General features: G+C 32.2%; 1 protein-coding gene across 1 annotated transcript; it reads left to right on the forward strand.

Moving 5' to 3' along the window:
* The first annotated feature begins 305 nt into the window (after positions 1 to 305).
* LOC110036843 (probable copper-transporting ATPase HMA5) lies at positions 306 to 13,092 on the forward strand. The gene is made up of 6 exons (XM_020741377.1): positions 306 to 685; positions 1,415 to 2,806; positions 10,362 to 10,616; positions 11,687 to 11,809; positions 12,086 to 12,562; positions 12,648 to 13,092. Exons 1-6 carry the CDS (start codon positions 383 to 385, stop codon positions 13,062 to 13,064), a joined length of 2,967 nt encoding a protein of 988 aa, XP_020597036.1. The 5' UTR covers positions 306 to 382; the 3' UTR covers positions 13,065 to 13,092.
* The last annotated feature ends 751 nt before the right edge of the window (positions 13,093 to 13,843 follow it).

Below are 13,843 nucleotides of genomic sequence, written 5' to 3' on the forward strand. Positions count from 1 at the left end.
TATTGGGTTTGTTGATGGTAAACTTCAATTAGCTATAGGCTCACTATTTCCACTAACTTCAGATACATATACCGTTAAATACAGCCTTAGATTACATAACACAAAATAAAAAGTAAAAATCGACAACCTTCTCCATCAAAATTCTCTAATTTCTAATTTATCGTCGACAAACCTTAACAACTGTGTTGCCTATTGTCGCAGAGCTTAAAAGTTGAACGTTCCCTATATAAATATCATTTTGTGGAGGATAATAACGAATATGAGAATTGTTAGGGATTCTTCCGTTAAAAGCCATGCATGGCATTTCAACTTTCCGCACTTGCAGCAGTTTCGGCTATTTAAACACCAGAATGCATGTCGATATTTCATATACACAGCATAAATGGCGAGCAGAGCACTCCTAATGTCGTGCCTGCGGGGGGAGGGTTTTTCGCGAGACCTAACTCCAAAGCCCCGTTACCCTTCGATGCCGAGATATCCAAAGGATGCGGAAGCCAAAATTGACGTCGAATCCCCGCCGGCTGAGAATCGGAGAGCAGCAACGTTCTCTGTGTTTGGTATGACGTGCTCGGCCTGTGCTGGGTCGGTGGAGAAAGCGATCAAGCGATTGTCGGGCATTCTTAACGCAGCCGTCGATGTCCTCAACAACCGCGCACAAGTTATCTTTTACTCCAATTTTGTCTCCGTAAGTTCCTTCTTTAATTTTGTTTCAACGTAAAGTTGGAATTGCTTTGCTTTTGCTTTAATTTAAACTTTTTCAGGTTGGATTGTGCCAGTTCTTCATATTTCTTTGATTTTTTTTTTAATTCGCTAGGGTACGATAAAGACTTCTCTCATCGTTTGTCCCTAGCCTATTTTATGTTATTTTTTGATCTGTGTCGCTGCAAATCCATGACTAACAATGTTGACAGTTCAACTTTTGCGCTGTTTAAGCATTACCCAAATAATCTTTCTACATCGATTATAAATTCTTGCTGGCGCGTACTGTACAAGCTTATTTTCTACTTCCCTTGACTTCAAATTCTTAATTTGTTGCTCAGCCTTGCTACCAAATATAAATGAGTATATCTATCGAACTTTTTTTTTTTAGAAATTTCATTATATTTTTTTGGTTTATGAATTTTATCATAAAAATGGTTTTTTCATAATGAAATTATAGTGATGAAAATAGGGTTGAAAGAACTCATGTGTTTTATCTATTTATTTTCTATGTGTATATTCATGTTCTCAGTGATTTGAATTATTAGGCCTAATTTCCAGCACCTTTCTCAAACTTTTTTATGATGGTATTATATTTCAACATAGCTATAATAGCACAAGATTGATCATCAAGTTATATGCTCATGTTCATAATTTCTATAAGTTATTAACGCACGACTCCTATATTGATTTCCTCCAAAACTGAAAACTACAGGAGGATCAAATTCGTGAAGCAATTGAAGACGCTGGATTTGAAGCTATATTTATTCAAGAGGACTCCAAAGAACCATCAACCTTGACATGCAGGCTGCATATTAATGGTATGACATGTACTTCTTGCTCCAACACTGTGGAATCAGCTTTGAAATCTGTTATTGGTGTGCGAAAAGCTATAGTAGCCTTGGCAATAGAAGAGGCATCAATTTGTTATGACCCTAAGTTTGTGAGTGCTGAAGAATTAATGAAAAAAGTAGATGAGACTGGTTTTGAAGCTATACTTATTACATCTGGGATAGATAGGAACAAAATACAACTTAAAATTGAAGGAATTCACACAGAAAGATCCATGAGAATGGTTGAAAGCTCACTCCAGGCACTCCCTGGCATAGAGAAAGTTGATATAGATCCCATTCTTTATAAAGTTTCAGTGTCCTACATGCCAGATCAAACAGGCCCTCGTCACTTTATCGAAGTGATTCAGTCAACTGGATCTGGTCGATTCTTAGCAACAATATACCCTGAAGAAGGGGCAAGAGAATCTCACAAACGTGAAGAGATCAAACAATACTACCATTCTTTTCTATGGAGCTTATTGTTCACTATCCCAGTGTTTCTTACTTCAATGGTGTTTATGTACATTCCTGGAATAAATCATGCTCTAGATACTAAAGTAGTTAATATGCTAACTATTGGAGAACTTTTAAGATGGATATTTTCAACTCCTGTCCAGTTTATAATTGGTCGAAGATTTTATATAGGTTCTTACAAAGCTTTAAGACATGGGTCTGCTAACATGGATGTGTTGATAGCATTGGGAACTAACACAGCTTATTTTTACTCACTCTACTCTGTGCTCAAAGCAGCAAGCTCACCAAAGTTTGAGTCAACAGATTTCTTTGAAACTAGCTCTATGCTCATCTCTTTTATTTTGCTTGGGAAGTATCTTGAAATTCTAGCAAAAGGAAAAACATCAGAAGCTATCGCTAAACTTATAGATTTGGCTCCTGAAACTGCAATACTCTTGACCTACAATGAAAGCGGAACTTTGTTGGGAGAAAATGAAATTGATAGCCGGTTAATTCAAAAGAATGATGTGATCAAAGTAATTCCTGGTGCAAAAGTTGCTTGTGATGGTTTTGTCATTTGGGGCCAAAGTCATATTAATGAGAGCATGATAACTGGAGAAGCACAACCAGTTGCAAAAAGAATGGGTGATAGCGTGATAGGCGGAACTGTAAATGAAAACGGTGTGTTACACGTCAGGGCAACACATATAGGTTCTGAAAGTGCTCTATCACAAATTATTCGTCTTGTTGAATCAGCTCAAATGGCCAAAGCTCCTGTCCAAAAGACTGCTGATCGCATCTCCAAATATTTTGTGCCACTTGTAAGTTTTCTTTTAATTACATACTATTCTTTAAAATCATCCTACATTGAAATAGTGAAATTTATTCTTGTTCATAACTTGTTTACTAAATTTCAAATAAAGCATTGAACTTAAATGATCATTTTGTTGAAAATTAAATTTGATATTTGACCCTTTTAAATTTGGGTTTTATTTGAGCCAATAACCTTGAATGTTCTTTAGACAATTATAGACACACTATCTAAAAGGAAGTCTTAGAGTATTCTACAGACATCTTTTGAAAGTGTGATTTAGAAAAGTCTAGAATATGTTAACGACTTTTGTAACAAAAGATAAAAAAATACTCTAGAGAGTCAATTGTAGTCATAGGATTGAAATTTATCGACACAATCCTAATAAGGGTCTCATAGTATAAATAAATATATATGTTTGAGTTTGAATAAAGTAGAAATAATTGAAATAAAAGTGAGTCTTTTAAGTTGTATTCCTCTTTTTTAGCATTATTCATATCCAATTAGCCTTTTATTTCAACAAAATTGTATCACATAAGATCCTTTCTGGAGAGATGACAAGCAATGATATGATTCTGTTTCAAGTCCTAACGCTTAACAATAACAAATATGGCAATTAGAGCATTAAGATAGATGCCCTTCTTTGACCACAAGATATATGGGAGATGGTAGAGAAAGGCTACAATGAGCCACAAGATGTGTCAAGTTTTTCCTAAACTCAAAAGGATAATCTAAGAGATTCGGGGAAGAGAAACTAGAAGACTCTCTATCTAATCTTTCAAATATCAGTGATGAAATTTTTGAGAAGATTTTTAATGCAAAGTCTACTAAAGAGATATGGGAGAAGCTTCAAAACCTCTTACAAAGGAGAAGTGCATGCAAGAAGGTGCATCTGCAAACATTAATAGTAATTTCCGATTACTTGACAAGAGTCTTAGCAGTATCTAATTAACTATAGAGAAATGGGAAGAAGCTAGAAGATGTAAGGATTATGGAGAAGATTTGCCCATCTTCAGATATAATGCTTGATCATATTGTTGTCATCATTAAAGAAATTAAGGACTTGAAGACTAAAATGAAGAGAAGAGAAGAAGCATGGGATTATGGAATAAGTTCTATGGACACAACTTAAATTCAATCAAGGATGAAAACCTTGAGTATGATAGTAGTCAACGTCAAAGTGATCATGAGTGAAGATAAGGTCAAGGTCATGGACATGGATGTGGACTTGATTAGAGTTTCAATAATGACAACAACAACAATAACAATTTTGTACTATGGAAATGATCAACGAGAGGGTGTGGAAGAGAAAAATTAAGACAAAGATATAACAAATCTCATGTAAACTATTTGGTCACTATGCTGTAGAATGTAAAATTCTCAGTAACAATAACATTGAAGAAAATGCTAATTATGTAGAAAAAGAAGTCAATAAGACGACACTTTGTTACAGGCATATAAGGAGAATGAAAAGGGTGAAGAAAATACATAGTAACTTGACACCGGTGTAAGAAACCATATGTATGGTAGAGTAAATTTGTTCGTAGATCTTGACAAGTTGATGATTGATAATGTTTCGTTTAGAGATGAGTCCAAGGTAGCAGTGAAAGACAAAGATAATATCTTTATCTTATTGAAGAATATAAATCACCAATTTATTTCTAATATTTATGATGTGTCGAATATAAAAAGTAACACACTAAGTCTGGGTTATCTCTTAGTGAGTGGTGATGATATTCATGTGAAAGAAAACAACCTTTCTATAAGAGATAATATAAACAACCTAATTAGGAAGATACCAATGTTAAGAAATAGAATATTTTTGCTAAATATTCAAAATAATATTGTCAAGTGTCTTAAAGTTTGCTACAATGATCCATCTTGGTTTGATATAATTGGCTTAAGGCATTTCAATTTTGGAGGATTAAAGCTATTATCAAAGAAGAAAATGGAGAGAGTTCTACCTTACATCAATAACACTGACTAGATATGTGAAGGTTTCTTTCTTGAAAAGAAATTATGGGATAGTTTTCCAAATGAGTCAAATTTGGGAGCACAGAAGCCATTTGAGTTCATACATATGAATGTGTTTGGTTCAATCAAGCTAGGTTGTCTTAGTATAAGTACTTAATTTCTTTTCTTAAAAGATGATTTTTCATGAGAAACTGGCGTATTATTTTTGAAGCAAAAATTGGAGGTCTTTGAAGTATTCAAGAGATTTAAAACTTTAGTGGAGAAAGAAAGTGACCTCAACATCAAAGGCATGCAATCTGATTTAGGAGACGAATTTAATTAAAAAAAATCAACATATTTTTAAAGAGAATAGAATACGTTAGCTATTGATTGTCCAAAGACTTCCTCAAAAAAAATAGTGTGGCAAAAAAAACAATCAAAATATCTTCAACATGGCTTAAAGCATGCTTTAGAGTAAGAGTCATTCAAATGAATTTTAAGCCGAGGTTTTTGCATGTGTTGCTTACCTATCCAACAAATCCCTAACAAGAAGTGTGTGTGGAATGATACCACAAGAAACATGAAATGAAAAGAAGCCTATTATTTACTATCTAAGAGTGTTTGGAAGCATAACCCATGTGCACGTTTCCGATGAGCAATGAAGTAAGCTAGATGACCTAAGTGAGAAGTTCATTTTCATCGATTATAACTATAAGTCCAAAGGTTATAAGTTGAACAATCCAATGACTAGAGAAACAATTATTACTTGTGATGTCGTATTCAATGGAGAAAGTGAATGATTTTGAGGCCCACATGATGGTGATTACAACATCTTTTCACACATTGAGAATTAAATAGCAGTGCAACTAAGGATGGAATAGGAAAGAGATGAGCTTACTACACTAACAACATATGCTCAAGAGGACCCATTATCTTCATTATCTTCAAGTGAAGGTTCAAGCGAAAGAGTACCACACTTAAAATATTTATAGAAAATTTATGAAGTAATTGAGAATCAATACAATCTTACTCTTTTTTTTTTCCTTTTTATCAATTGTTAACCCTTGAATTTTGAAGAAGCCGTGCAAATTAAGAAGTTAAAGGATTTCATTAAAAAAAATTAAGATGACTGAAACGAATGATACTTGGGAGCTAGCTGCACTTCTAAAGGGCATAAAACAATTGGCATAAAGGGGGTGTACAAATTAAAGAAGAATAATAAAGGAGAAATCGAGAAATATAAAGCAATATTGGTAACAAAATATTATAGCTAACTTGCTAGAATCAACTATGATGAGGTATTTGCTTCTATTGACCGACTTGACATTATTAGGCTAATCATTTCTTTGACAACTCAAACTATGAGGAAAATACATCATATGGATGTAAAGTCTGTCTTTTTTATTGAAGTTCTTGAAGAGGTTTACATTCAACAACCATTAGGCAACAAAGCCAAAAGCTAAGAAAGTAAAATTTTGAAGCTGAAGATGCTCTCATAGGTTAATACTGCCATCTAAGGCATGAAACAACCACATCGACAAGTGTTTTCTTGAGAATATCTTCATCAAAAGCTTTCATAAGCATGCACTGTACATCAATGTCAATGAGAGCCCAAGAATTTTCAGAAAGTTGTGCAAATTAAGAAGTGAAAGCATGTCAATAATGAAAAAATCAAGATGATTGATAAGAAAGATACTTGAGAGCTAGTTGTACTTTTAAAACGGCATAACACAATCAATGTAAAGTGTGTGTACAAAGCAAAAAAGAATACCAAAGATGAAGTTGTGAAATATAAAACAAGATTGGTGGCTAAAGCCTACAACTAAATAGCTAGCATCAATTATGATGAGGTATTTCCTCTTATTTCTCGACTTGAAATTATTAGGCTAATCAATTTTTTAGAAGCTAAAAATTGATGGAAAATACACTAAATGAATGTAAAGTCTGCCTTTTTGAATGGTGTCCTTAAAGAAGTTTATATTCGACAACCATTAGGCTACAAAGTCAAAGGCAAGAAGACAAAGCTTTGAAGTTGAAGAAAGCTTTTACGGGTTAAAACAAGCACCTAAGGTATGAAACAACCACCTTAACAAGTATTTTCTTGAGAATATCTTCATCAAATGCTTTCATTAGCATGCCTTTTACATCAAAATCAAGGATAGAGATATTTTGATAGTGTGCTTGTATGTGGATGATTAATCTTCAATGGATGTAATCCAAGTATGTTTTAGCAGTTCAAGAAAGTGATGGCTAAATAGTTCAAAAGGTCAGTCATTAGACAAATGGCGTACTATCTCAAAATTGAAGTTAGGAAATGGATGAATGCATATTTATTTCTCAAGAAAGCTATTAAAAAAAAAACTCAAGAAATTCAATATTAATGATTTCAAGCCCATAAGTACTTTGATGGAAGGTGGAGGCAAGGTATTTAAAAATCAAAATTCAGAAATGGTTAATTCGACCTTTTTCAAGGGCTTGGTCAGAAGCTTGCACCACCTGACTTGCATCTAGTTCGACATTCTTTATTCTATTAGACTTGTTTGTTTTTACATGGAGGCTCCAACTACAACTCACTTGAAGGCTGTCAAGTTGATTCGTTGTTATATCAAAAGTACGATATACGTTGACTTATTTTATTTCTCATGAAGGAAATTAAAACTTTTGGATACAGTGATAATGATTAGGTTAGAGAATTGGATGGGAAAAAAAGTACAACTAGGTTCATGCTCTATATGATAGACAATGTTTTTAATTTGATGTAAAAAAAACAACCAGTTGTCACTTTCTCTACTTTTGATGTTGTGTATGTTGTTACAACATCATGTATATATCATACAATTTGGCTCCAAATTTTATTTGAGTTAAGATTTCCAAAATAAGAGCCAACAAAGATTTGTGTCAAAAATCAAGTCCGCTATGGCTTTATCCAAGAATAATTATTTTCATGGTCAAATTGAACACATTAGCAAACTCTATCCTTTTATTAGAGACTGCATCACAAGAAAAAATGTGCAAATAGAGTATGTGAAGTCAATTGATCAAGTAGTTGATATCTTCACCAAGTCACTCAAGTATGAAGATTTTATCAAGATCAAAAACTATTTTGGTTGACAAATCAAATTTAAAAAGGGTTGTTGAAAAATTAACTTTATTTTTGGCCCATATAAAATTGCATTTTATTTGAACCCATAATTTATTCTAAAGACACTTTCTAAATGAAAGTTCTAGAGTATTCTAGAGACATGTTATGAAAGTGTGATTTAGAAAATTCTAAAATAGGTAATTAATGACCTTTGTAACAGAAGATAAAATAATATTTTAGAGAGTCAATAGAAGTTGTTTGGCATATCAAAAAAGCTCGTCATTCGCGAATAGCTTGTATTCGACTTCGTAAATAGTTCATTTTTTATTCGTTTGTTAAAAAAACGAGTCGAGCACGAAAAAAATTTTTGAGCTCGATTTTTAAACAAGCCAAACACAAACAATTTTTTGCTCGATCATGTTCAAAGTAATTAAATAATAAATAAACAATATGTAAAATACTAAAATAATAATATCTTTGATATGATATCAAAAATTCACTTGTAAAATAAAAATAAATAAATAAAAATTAAGTGTTATATATGTAAATACATAAAAGTAGGTGGTATGTATTTGAATTCCCTTAGAATTTTTCTAAATCATGCCTTGTCCCTACTCTGTATTTAGGTGTTAGACTTAATAAATACATAAAAGTTGGCTCGTACGTATGTAAATGGCCCTAACCAAAATCCCTGCCCCATCGGTTGATTTAGCATTTAGGTGCATGATATGTAAATACATATGAATTAGCCGTTATTCATGCAAATATCCTTAAGAAATACTTCCCCCTCTTTCCTTCCACGCCTTGCCTTTCAATTTATTAGTTCATCGCAATAGTCCCACATCGGGCCTATTTGAGATTTAAAATGACCACTTAAAATGCGAAAGGAAAGCTCACTCACATCATAAAATCTATGGAAGTTTGAAAATTGAGATATCTTTTGCTATATTATTAATACTCGTAAGAAATAATTAATTTTTAAGTTTTTTAATAATAATTTATCTTATTAAATTGTTTTAATTTGATTACATAGAAAAAAAAATTTTGTGTGAAGCCAACTCGAGCTGAACACGAGCTAATTCAAACAAATAAAAAACAATTCAGTTTGACACAAATAACATGATCATGAGCCAACTTGAACAGAAATTCGTTTCAAACAAATAAATTTTCAAATGAGTTGAACACGAACAAGCTCCGATCTCGTTCAATTTATTAATAAAGAATTATTTATTATATTGTTTTAATTTAAATGCATTTTATAGTCGCATATAAAAAAATTTAGAAAGAGTTTGAATCCAACTCGGGTCAAGCTCCAATTTGAGTCAAACACGAGTTAATTCGAACAGATAAAATTTGAATCAATTTGAACGCGAATAACATGTTCATGTGCCAATTCGAATTTGAGCTCATTTCAAATAAAAAATAATTTTGAATGCACCAAACACGAACAAGCTTTAAGCTCGCTCAAGTTCGGCCCATTGACACCCCTAATAGCCATATGATTGAAAAGTGTCGTCACAATTCTAATGGGAGATGTCGCTAGTATAAATAGATGTTGTGTTAGAGTTTGAAGCAAGTTGAAAAAGATTGAAATAGAAGTGTCTTTCAAGTTTTACTCTAGCATTCTATTTCTAACACATTTCTCTTTAACAAATTAAAAGGTGCAACAAATGTCACTAGTCGAAAATATTATAAAAGATGGCAACATGAAGCTAGAAACTACAGAACTAGTTCAATGCTCTTCAGTAAAATTTCAGATTCCTTCGGTATAGTTGAAAATTATATTGGAAATATTTATTACGCAATTTATTTTGTGGAAGAAAATAGATATTTTGAAAGATTATTTAAATATTACATGCTATTTCATACTTAAAAGCAAGAAAACAACTATTTTTACCTCTATTGGTCTATTAAATATGGTTATAAAAATTCTTTCTTGCTAAAACTTTTCTTGAAAAGTTACAAGAAAATTATAACTAAAATACCTTGACAAGTTTCTCGAAAATAAAATCATGAGAAAGTCGCCCAAACAACCGCAATTTAAAATTGGAATGCATTTTAAAAATTTCTAAATAGGCTTCAATGGTGAGATAAGGTTACATCGCTAAGAATGCATCTTCTCATTATGTGACATAAAAGCTATTGATATACGGTTACCTCGATATAGATTGACTTAGTTGCCCAAAATCATGCACATGCATATCCAAGATATTATCCAAGTTATGCTTTAAGTTTGTTAACTTGTCTCATTGGAAGTAGAATAAGATTCTCCTTTTCTCTAAGAAAAAAATATGCATTCTCACTTTTCATGGACTAATTACTGATGGTGGTAGGTGTTACAATTATCCCTGGAGACTTTTACAAACTATTGATATACATAATAACATATTATTTCTTAAGTTATATGCTTTGTGCAATACTTTAATTCATATATTATCTTGATCTATCGCTTCTTTTGAGCAAAAATAATCTGATTGATTTTATCAAAAACTCAAAAGCCTGATTGAAGGTCTATACATTTTATCTACAGGTTATTAGTCTTTCACTCATAACTTGGCTTACTTGGTTTATAGCGGGTAAATATGGTGGCTATCCAAAAACATGGATTCCATCATCAATGGATAGCTTTCAACTTGCCCTTCAGTTTGGTATATCAGTGATGGTCATTGCATGTCCGTGTGCACTCGGCTTGGCAACTCCTACTGCTGTTATGGTGGGAACTGGAGTTGGTGCTTCTCAGGGTGTGTTAATTAAAGGGGGTAAAGCCCTAGAGAGTGCTCATAAGGTAAGGAATCAAAACTTTCTTAGTAGTATTTTGAAGCACACTTGAATGCAATCATCTCATTTTATCAATCTAATTTAATTCTAAAAATAAAATAATAAATTGTGTTAGATAATGATCAAATAAGATTTAAGGTGGATGAGATCTAATTAAATGATTTCTTTAGCCTTTCACAAAAGTATTATTTGACTAGATTTTGCCAAAATATAAATTTTTAGTGTTGTTTTCCATCAAATATTATTTACATTAAAGATTACTTAACCTTGTCAATCATTGAAGTCATGGCACTTAATAGTTTAAAATATTAGAGTTCAATAAATGATTTTACTTCCATTCCTAAGTTTTATGGAATTGAGGAAATATTGACAGCCACATAATTTTAAGAATTTAACACTTTCAAGGTTTCCGAAGAATTAATTTCACAACTTTCTTAAATCATATATTATATTCATTATAGATAACCCCATGTAGGCCCTAATATGTGTCTACACTAGTTCCCTGAGTTTAATGATTAAATGTGCTAAAACTTACTCATATATGCTAGTAAATATGTTTTGCTTATTGATTTGCTAAGTTTTGATTAATTTTCTTGTATTTAGTTTCATAATAGATTTAAGATATAAAAAATGGGGTATATGGTTTTGAAAAGGTAGTAGTCGAGGGATTTGGATAAAGTTCTTTAGTAGGTTCACTTGCATCTGACCAACAACAATTTTTTTTAAAGATAAATTAACTAAGAAATCAGGTAGTCTCTTTTTGACAATAGATCCATCAAAATTTAACTTCTACTTGTTAGTATCTACCAAATTATGCTTCTAAATAATAAAATTAACAATGTAGTAGTACTATTTACAGATGTAATAACTTAGTGCTTCACACCAAATGAATAACATATCTAATGTTGCTCAAAAGTCTATTATGTTCATTTGGTGCATAGAATTTCAAGCTCATAGCATATTTTTCGTATATTTATTTCTTTTCCTTGACAAACTTCATAAAAAAACTAAGTCAAATAATTATTGTTGGCTCATAATTTTTATGGTTATTTAATGGCTTAGAACTTTTTTCTGTAGGTGAATTGCATTGTCTTTGACAAGACAGGAACACTTACAATAGGGAAGCCTACCGTTGTTAACACAAGACTTTTGAAGAATATTGTATTGCATGACTTCTATGAATGTGTTGCAGCTGCGGAGGTTGGTATTTTTTTTCCTTCAACATAATAGAAAGCCTTAATTTCTAGACTTCACAAAAATTAAGGATAATTAACATGCTAACAATAATGAAATATAACAGTTGAGCAACTATTGCTACGCTATTCAACATTGAAGTAAAAAAAATTGTTTTATCAAATGCATATCATTCTCTTGTAGGATTTGTTTAGGAGAGCCTACAGTATGATATAAAAAACTTTTGTTTCCTTAATAGATGTTACTTATATAACATAAAATATCTTGTGCAACCTAAAATAGGTGAACAGTGAACATCCGTTGGCTAAGGCCATCGTGGAGCATGCAAAGAAGTTCAAGGAAGAAGAAAACTATACTTGGCCTGAAGCACGAGACTTTGTTTCAATCACAGGTCATGGTGTCAAAGCCACTATAGGAAATAAAGAGCTTGTAGTTGGGAACAAGAGTTTGATGATAGACTCTGGCATTCAAATCCCACAACAAGCTTTAGAGCTCCTTGCAGAAGCAGAGGAAATTGCTCAAACAGGAATTCTTGTTTCCATCAACCATGAAATTCTTGGTGTGATTGCAATATCTGATCCTCTAAAACCTGCTGCACAAGATGTAATATCCATTCTCAAGTCTATGAATGTGAGAAGCATTATGGTAACTGGGGACAATTGGGGCACAGCAAAAGCCATTGCCAGAGAGGTTGGGATAGAGACCATCATAGCTGAAGCAAAGCCCGAAGAAAAAGCAGAAAAAGTAAAGGAACTACAGGTATATCAAGATTCACTATCAAGTTTTTTTTAATTAGCATTATCTATCAATGCAAATTCTTATAAAATTTTGTTATATTTTCTAGATGACCGGTTTAACTGTGGCCATGGTTGGTGATGGAATTAATGACTCACCAGCATTAATTTCAGCTGATGTTGGAATGGCCATAGGTGCGGGAACTGATATCGCCATTGAAGCTGCAGATATTGTTCTCATGAAGAGCAACTTAGAGGACGTTATAACTGCTATTGATCTCTCAAAAAAGACCTTCTCTCGAATCCGAGTGAATTATATATGGGCACTTGGCTACAACATCATTGGCATTCCCATTGCTGCTGGAGCACTTTTTCCATCAACAAAGTTTCGCCTCCCTCCATGGATTGCAGGTGCCTGCATGGCAGGCTCATCTGTTAGTGTAGTCTTATGTTCTCTCTTACTGAAGAACTATAAAAGACCCAAAAAGTTGTATTCCCTCCCTATAAGAGGTATTATGGTTGAGTGAAAATGCTTTCATGTAAATAAGATTTGTATTCCTATCGCTATTGTGTGTATGATAGCTTGTCTTATTTTCTTAAAAAAAAAATAGCAAGAACTAAATGATGCTTATGTTGTTCAAATCACAAAATACTATAATGAAATACTAAATGTGGAAGTGAAACCTACATTTCTTCTAAAAAAGAAATGAAACTATTTATATTTAGAGATAAAAATGTAAAAATCTTTTGATAATTTGCCCTCTTGTTAAAATTTAGAGTATTTTCGTACCAATTTTTTACCATAATTTTCTAATTTATTAGTAAGGATAAATATGATTTAAATTTTATTATAATATTAACATTTATTTGATGAAAATAAATAAAAAGTAAATGATGTATCACATGAAGATATATTTCATTTAGTCTTTGGTTCATGTTTTAAAATAAAAATTTCTTTTATTCTTGCACATAGTGCATCATTTAATCATGCCTGTAGAAATTTGTTATTATTGAAGAATTGAATAAGTTGACAAAATGATTAACGAGGCTAGCCTACAAATGTAAGAACAACTTGTTCAAAATGAAGACTATTGTGCTTACAAAACATGAGATGCTAACCTTAATATCCCAAATATAAAGTTTAAAGAACAGGTTGCAGAGAACAGAGAGCCAACAACTACAAAAACAATAAAGCCTTAATCCCACTTCGTGGGGTCTATCTACTTGAATCTTTTTTCTCCATTGCATCCTATTTAGTGTCATATTTTCATTTATTTCTAACAAATTAAGATCATTTTTTATACAA

Source organism: Phalaenopsis equestris, unplaced genomic scaffold (genome assembly GCF_001263595.1).
Source record: "Phalaenopsis equestris unplaced genomic scaffold, ASM126359v1 Scaffold211680, whole genome shotgun sequence".
Lineage (NCBI taxonomy): Eukaryota > Viridiplantae > Streptophyta > Magnoliopsida > Asparagales > Orchidaceae > Phalaenopsis > Phalaenopsis equestris.

What these genes read in the sequence shown, in the direction of transcription:
- LOC110036843 (XM_020741377.1), top strand. Translation starts at nt 383, where the DNA reads ATGGCGAGCAGAGCACTCCTAATGTCGTGCCTGCGGGGGGAGGGTTTT. An exon ending in AATGTGTTGCAGCTGCGGAG is followed by an intron (nt 11,810 to 12,085) that starts GTTGGTATTTTT and finishes AACCTAAAATAG; the next exon opens with GTGAACAGTGAACATCCGTT. An exon ending in AAAAAGTAAAGGAACTACAG is followed by an intron (nt 12,563 to 12,647) that starts GTATATCAAGAT and finishes TATATTTTCTAG; the next exon opens with ATGACCGGTTTAACTGTGGC.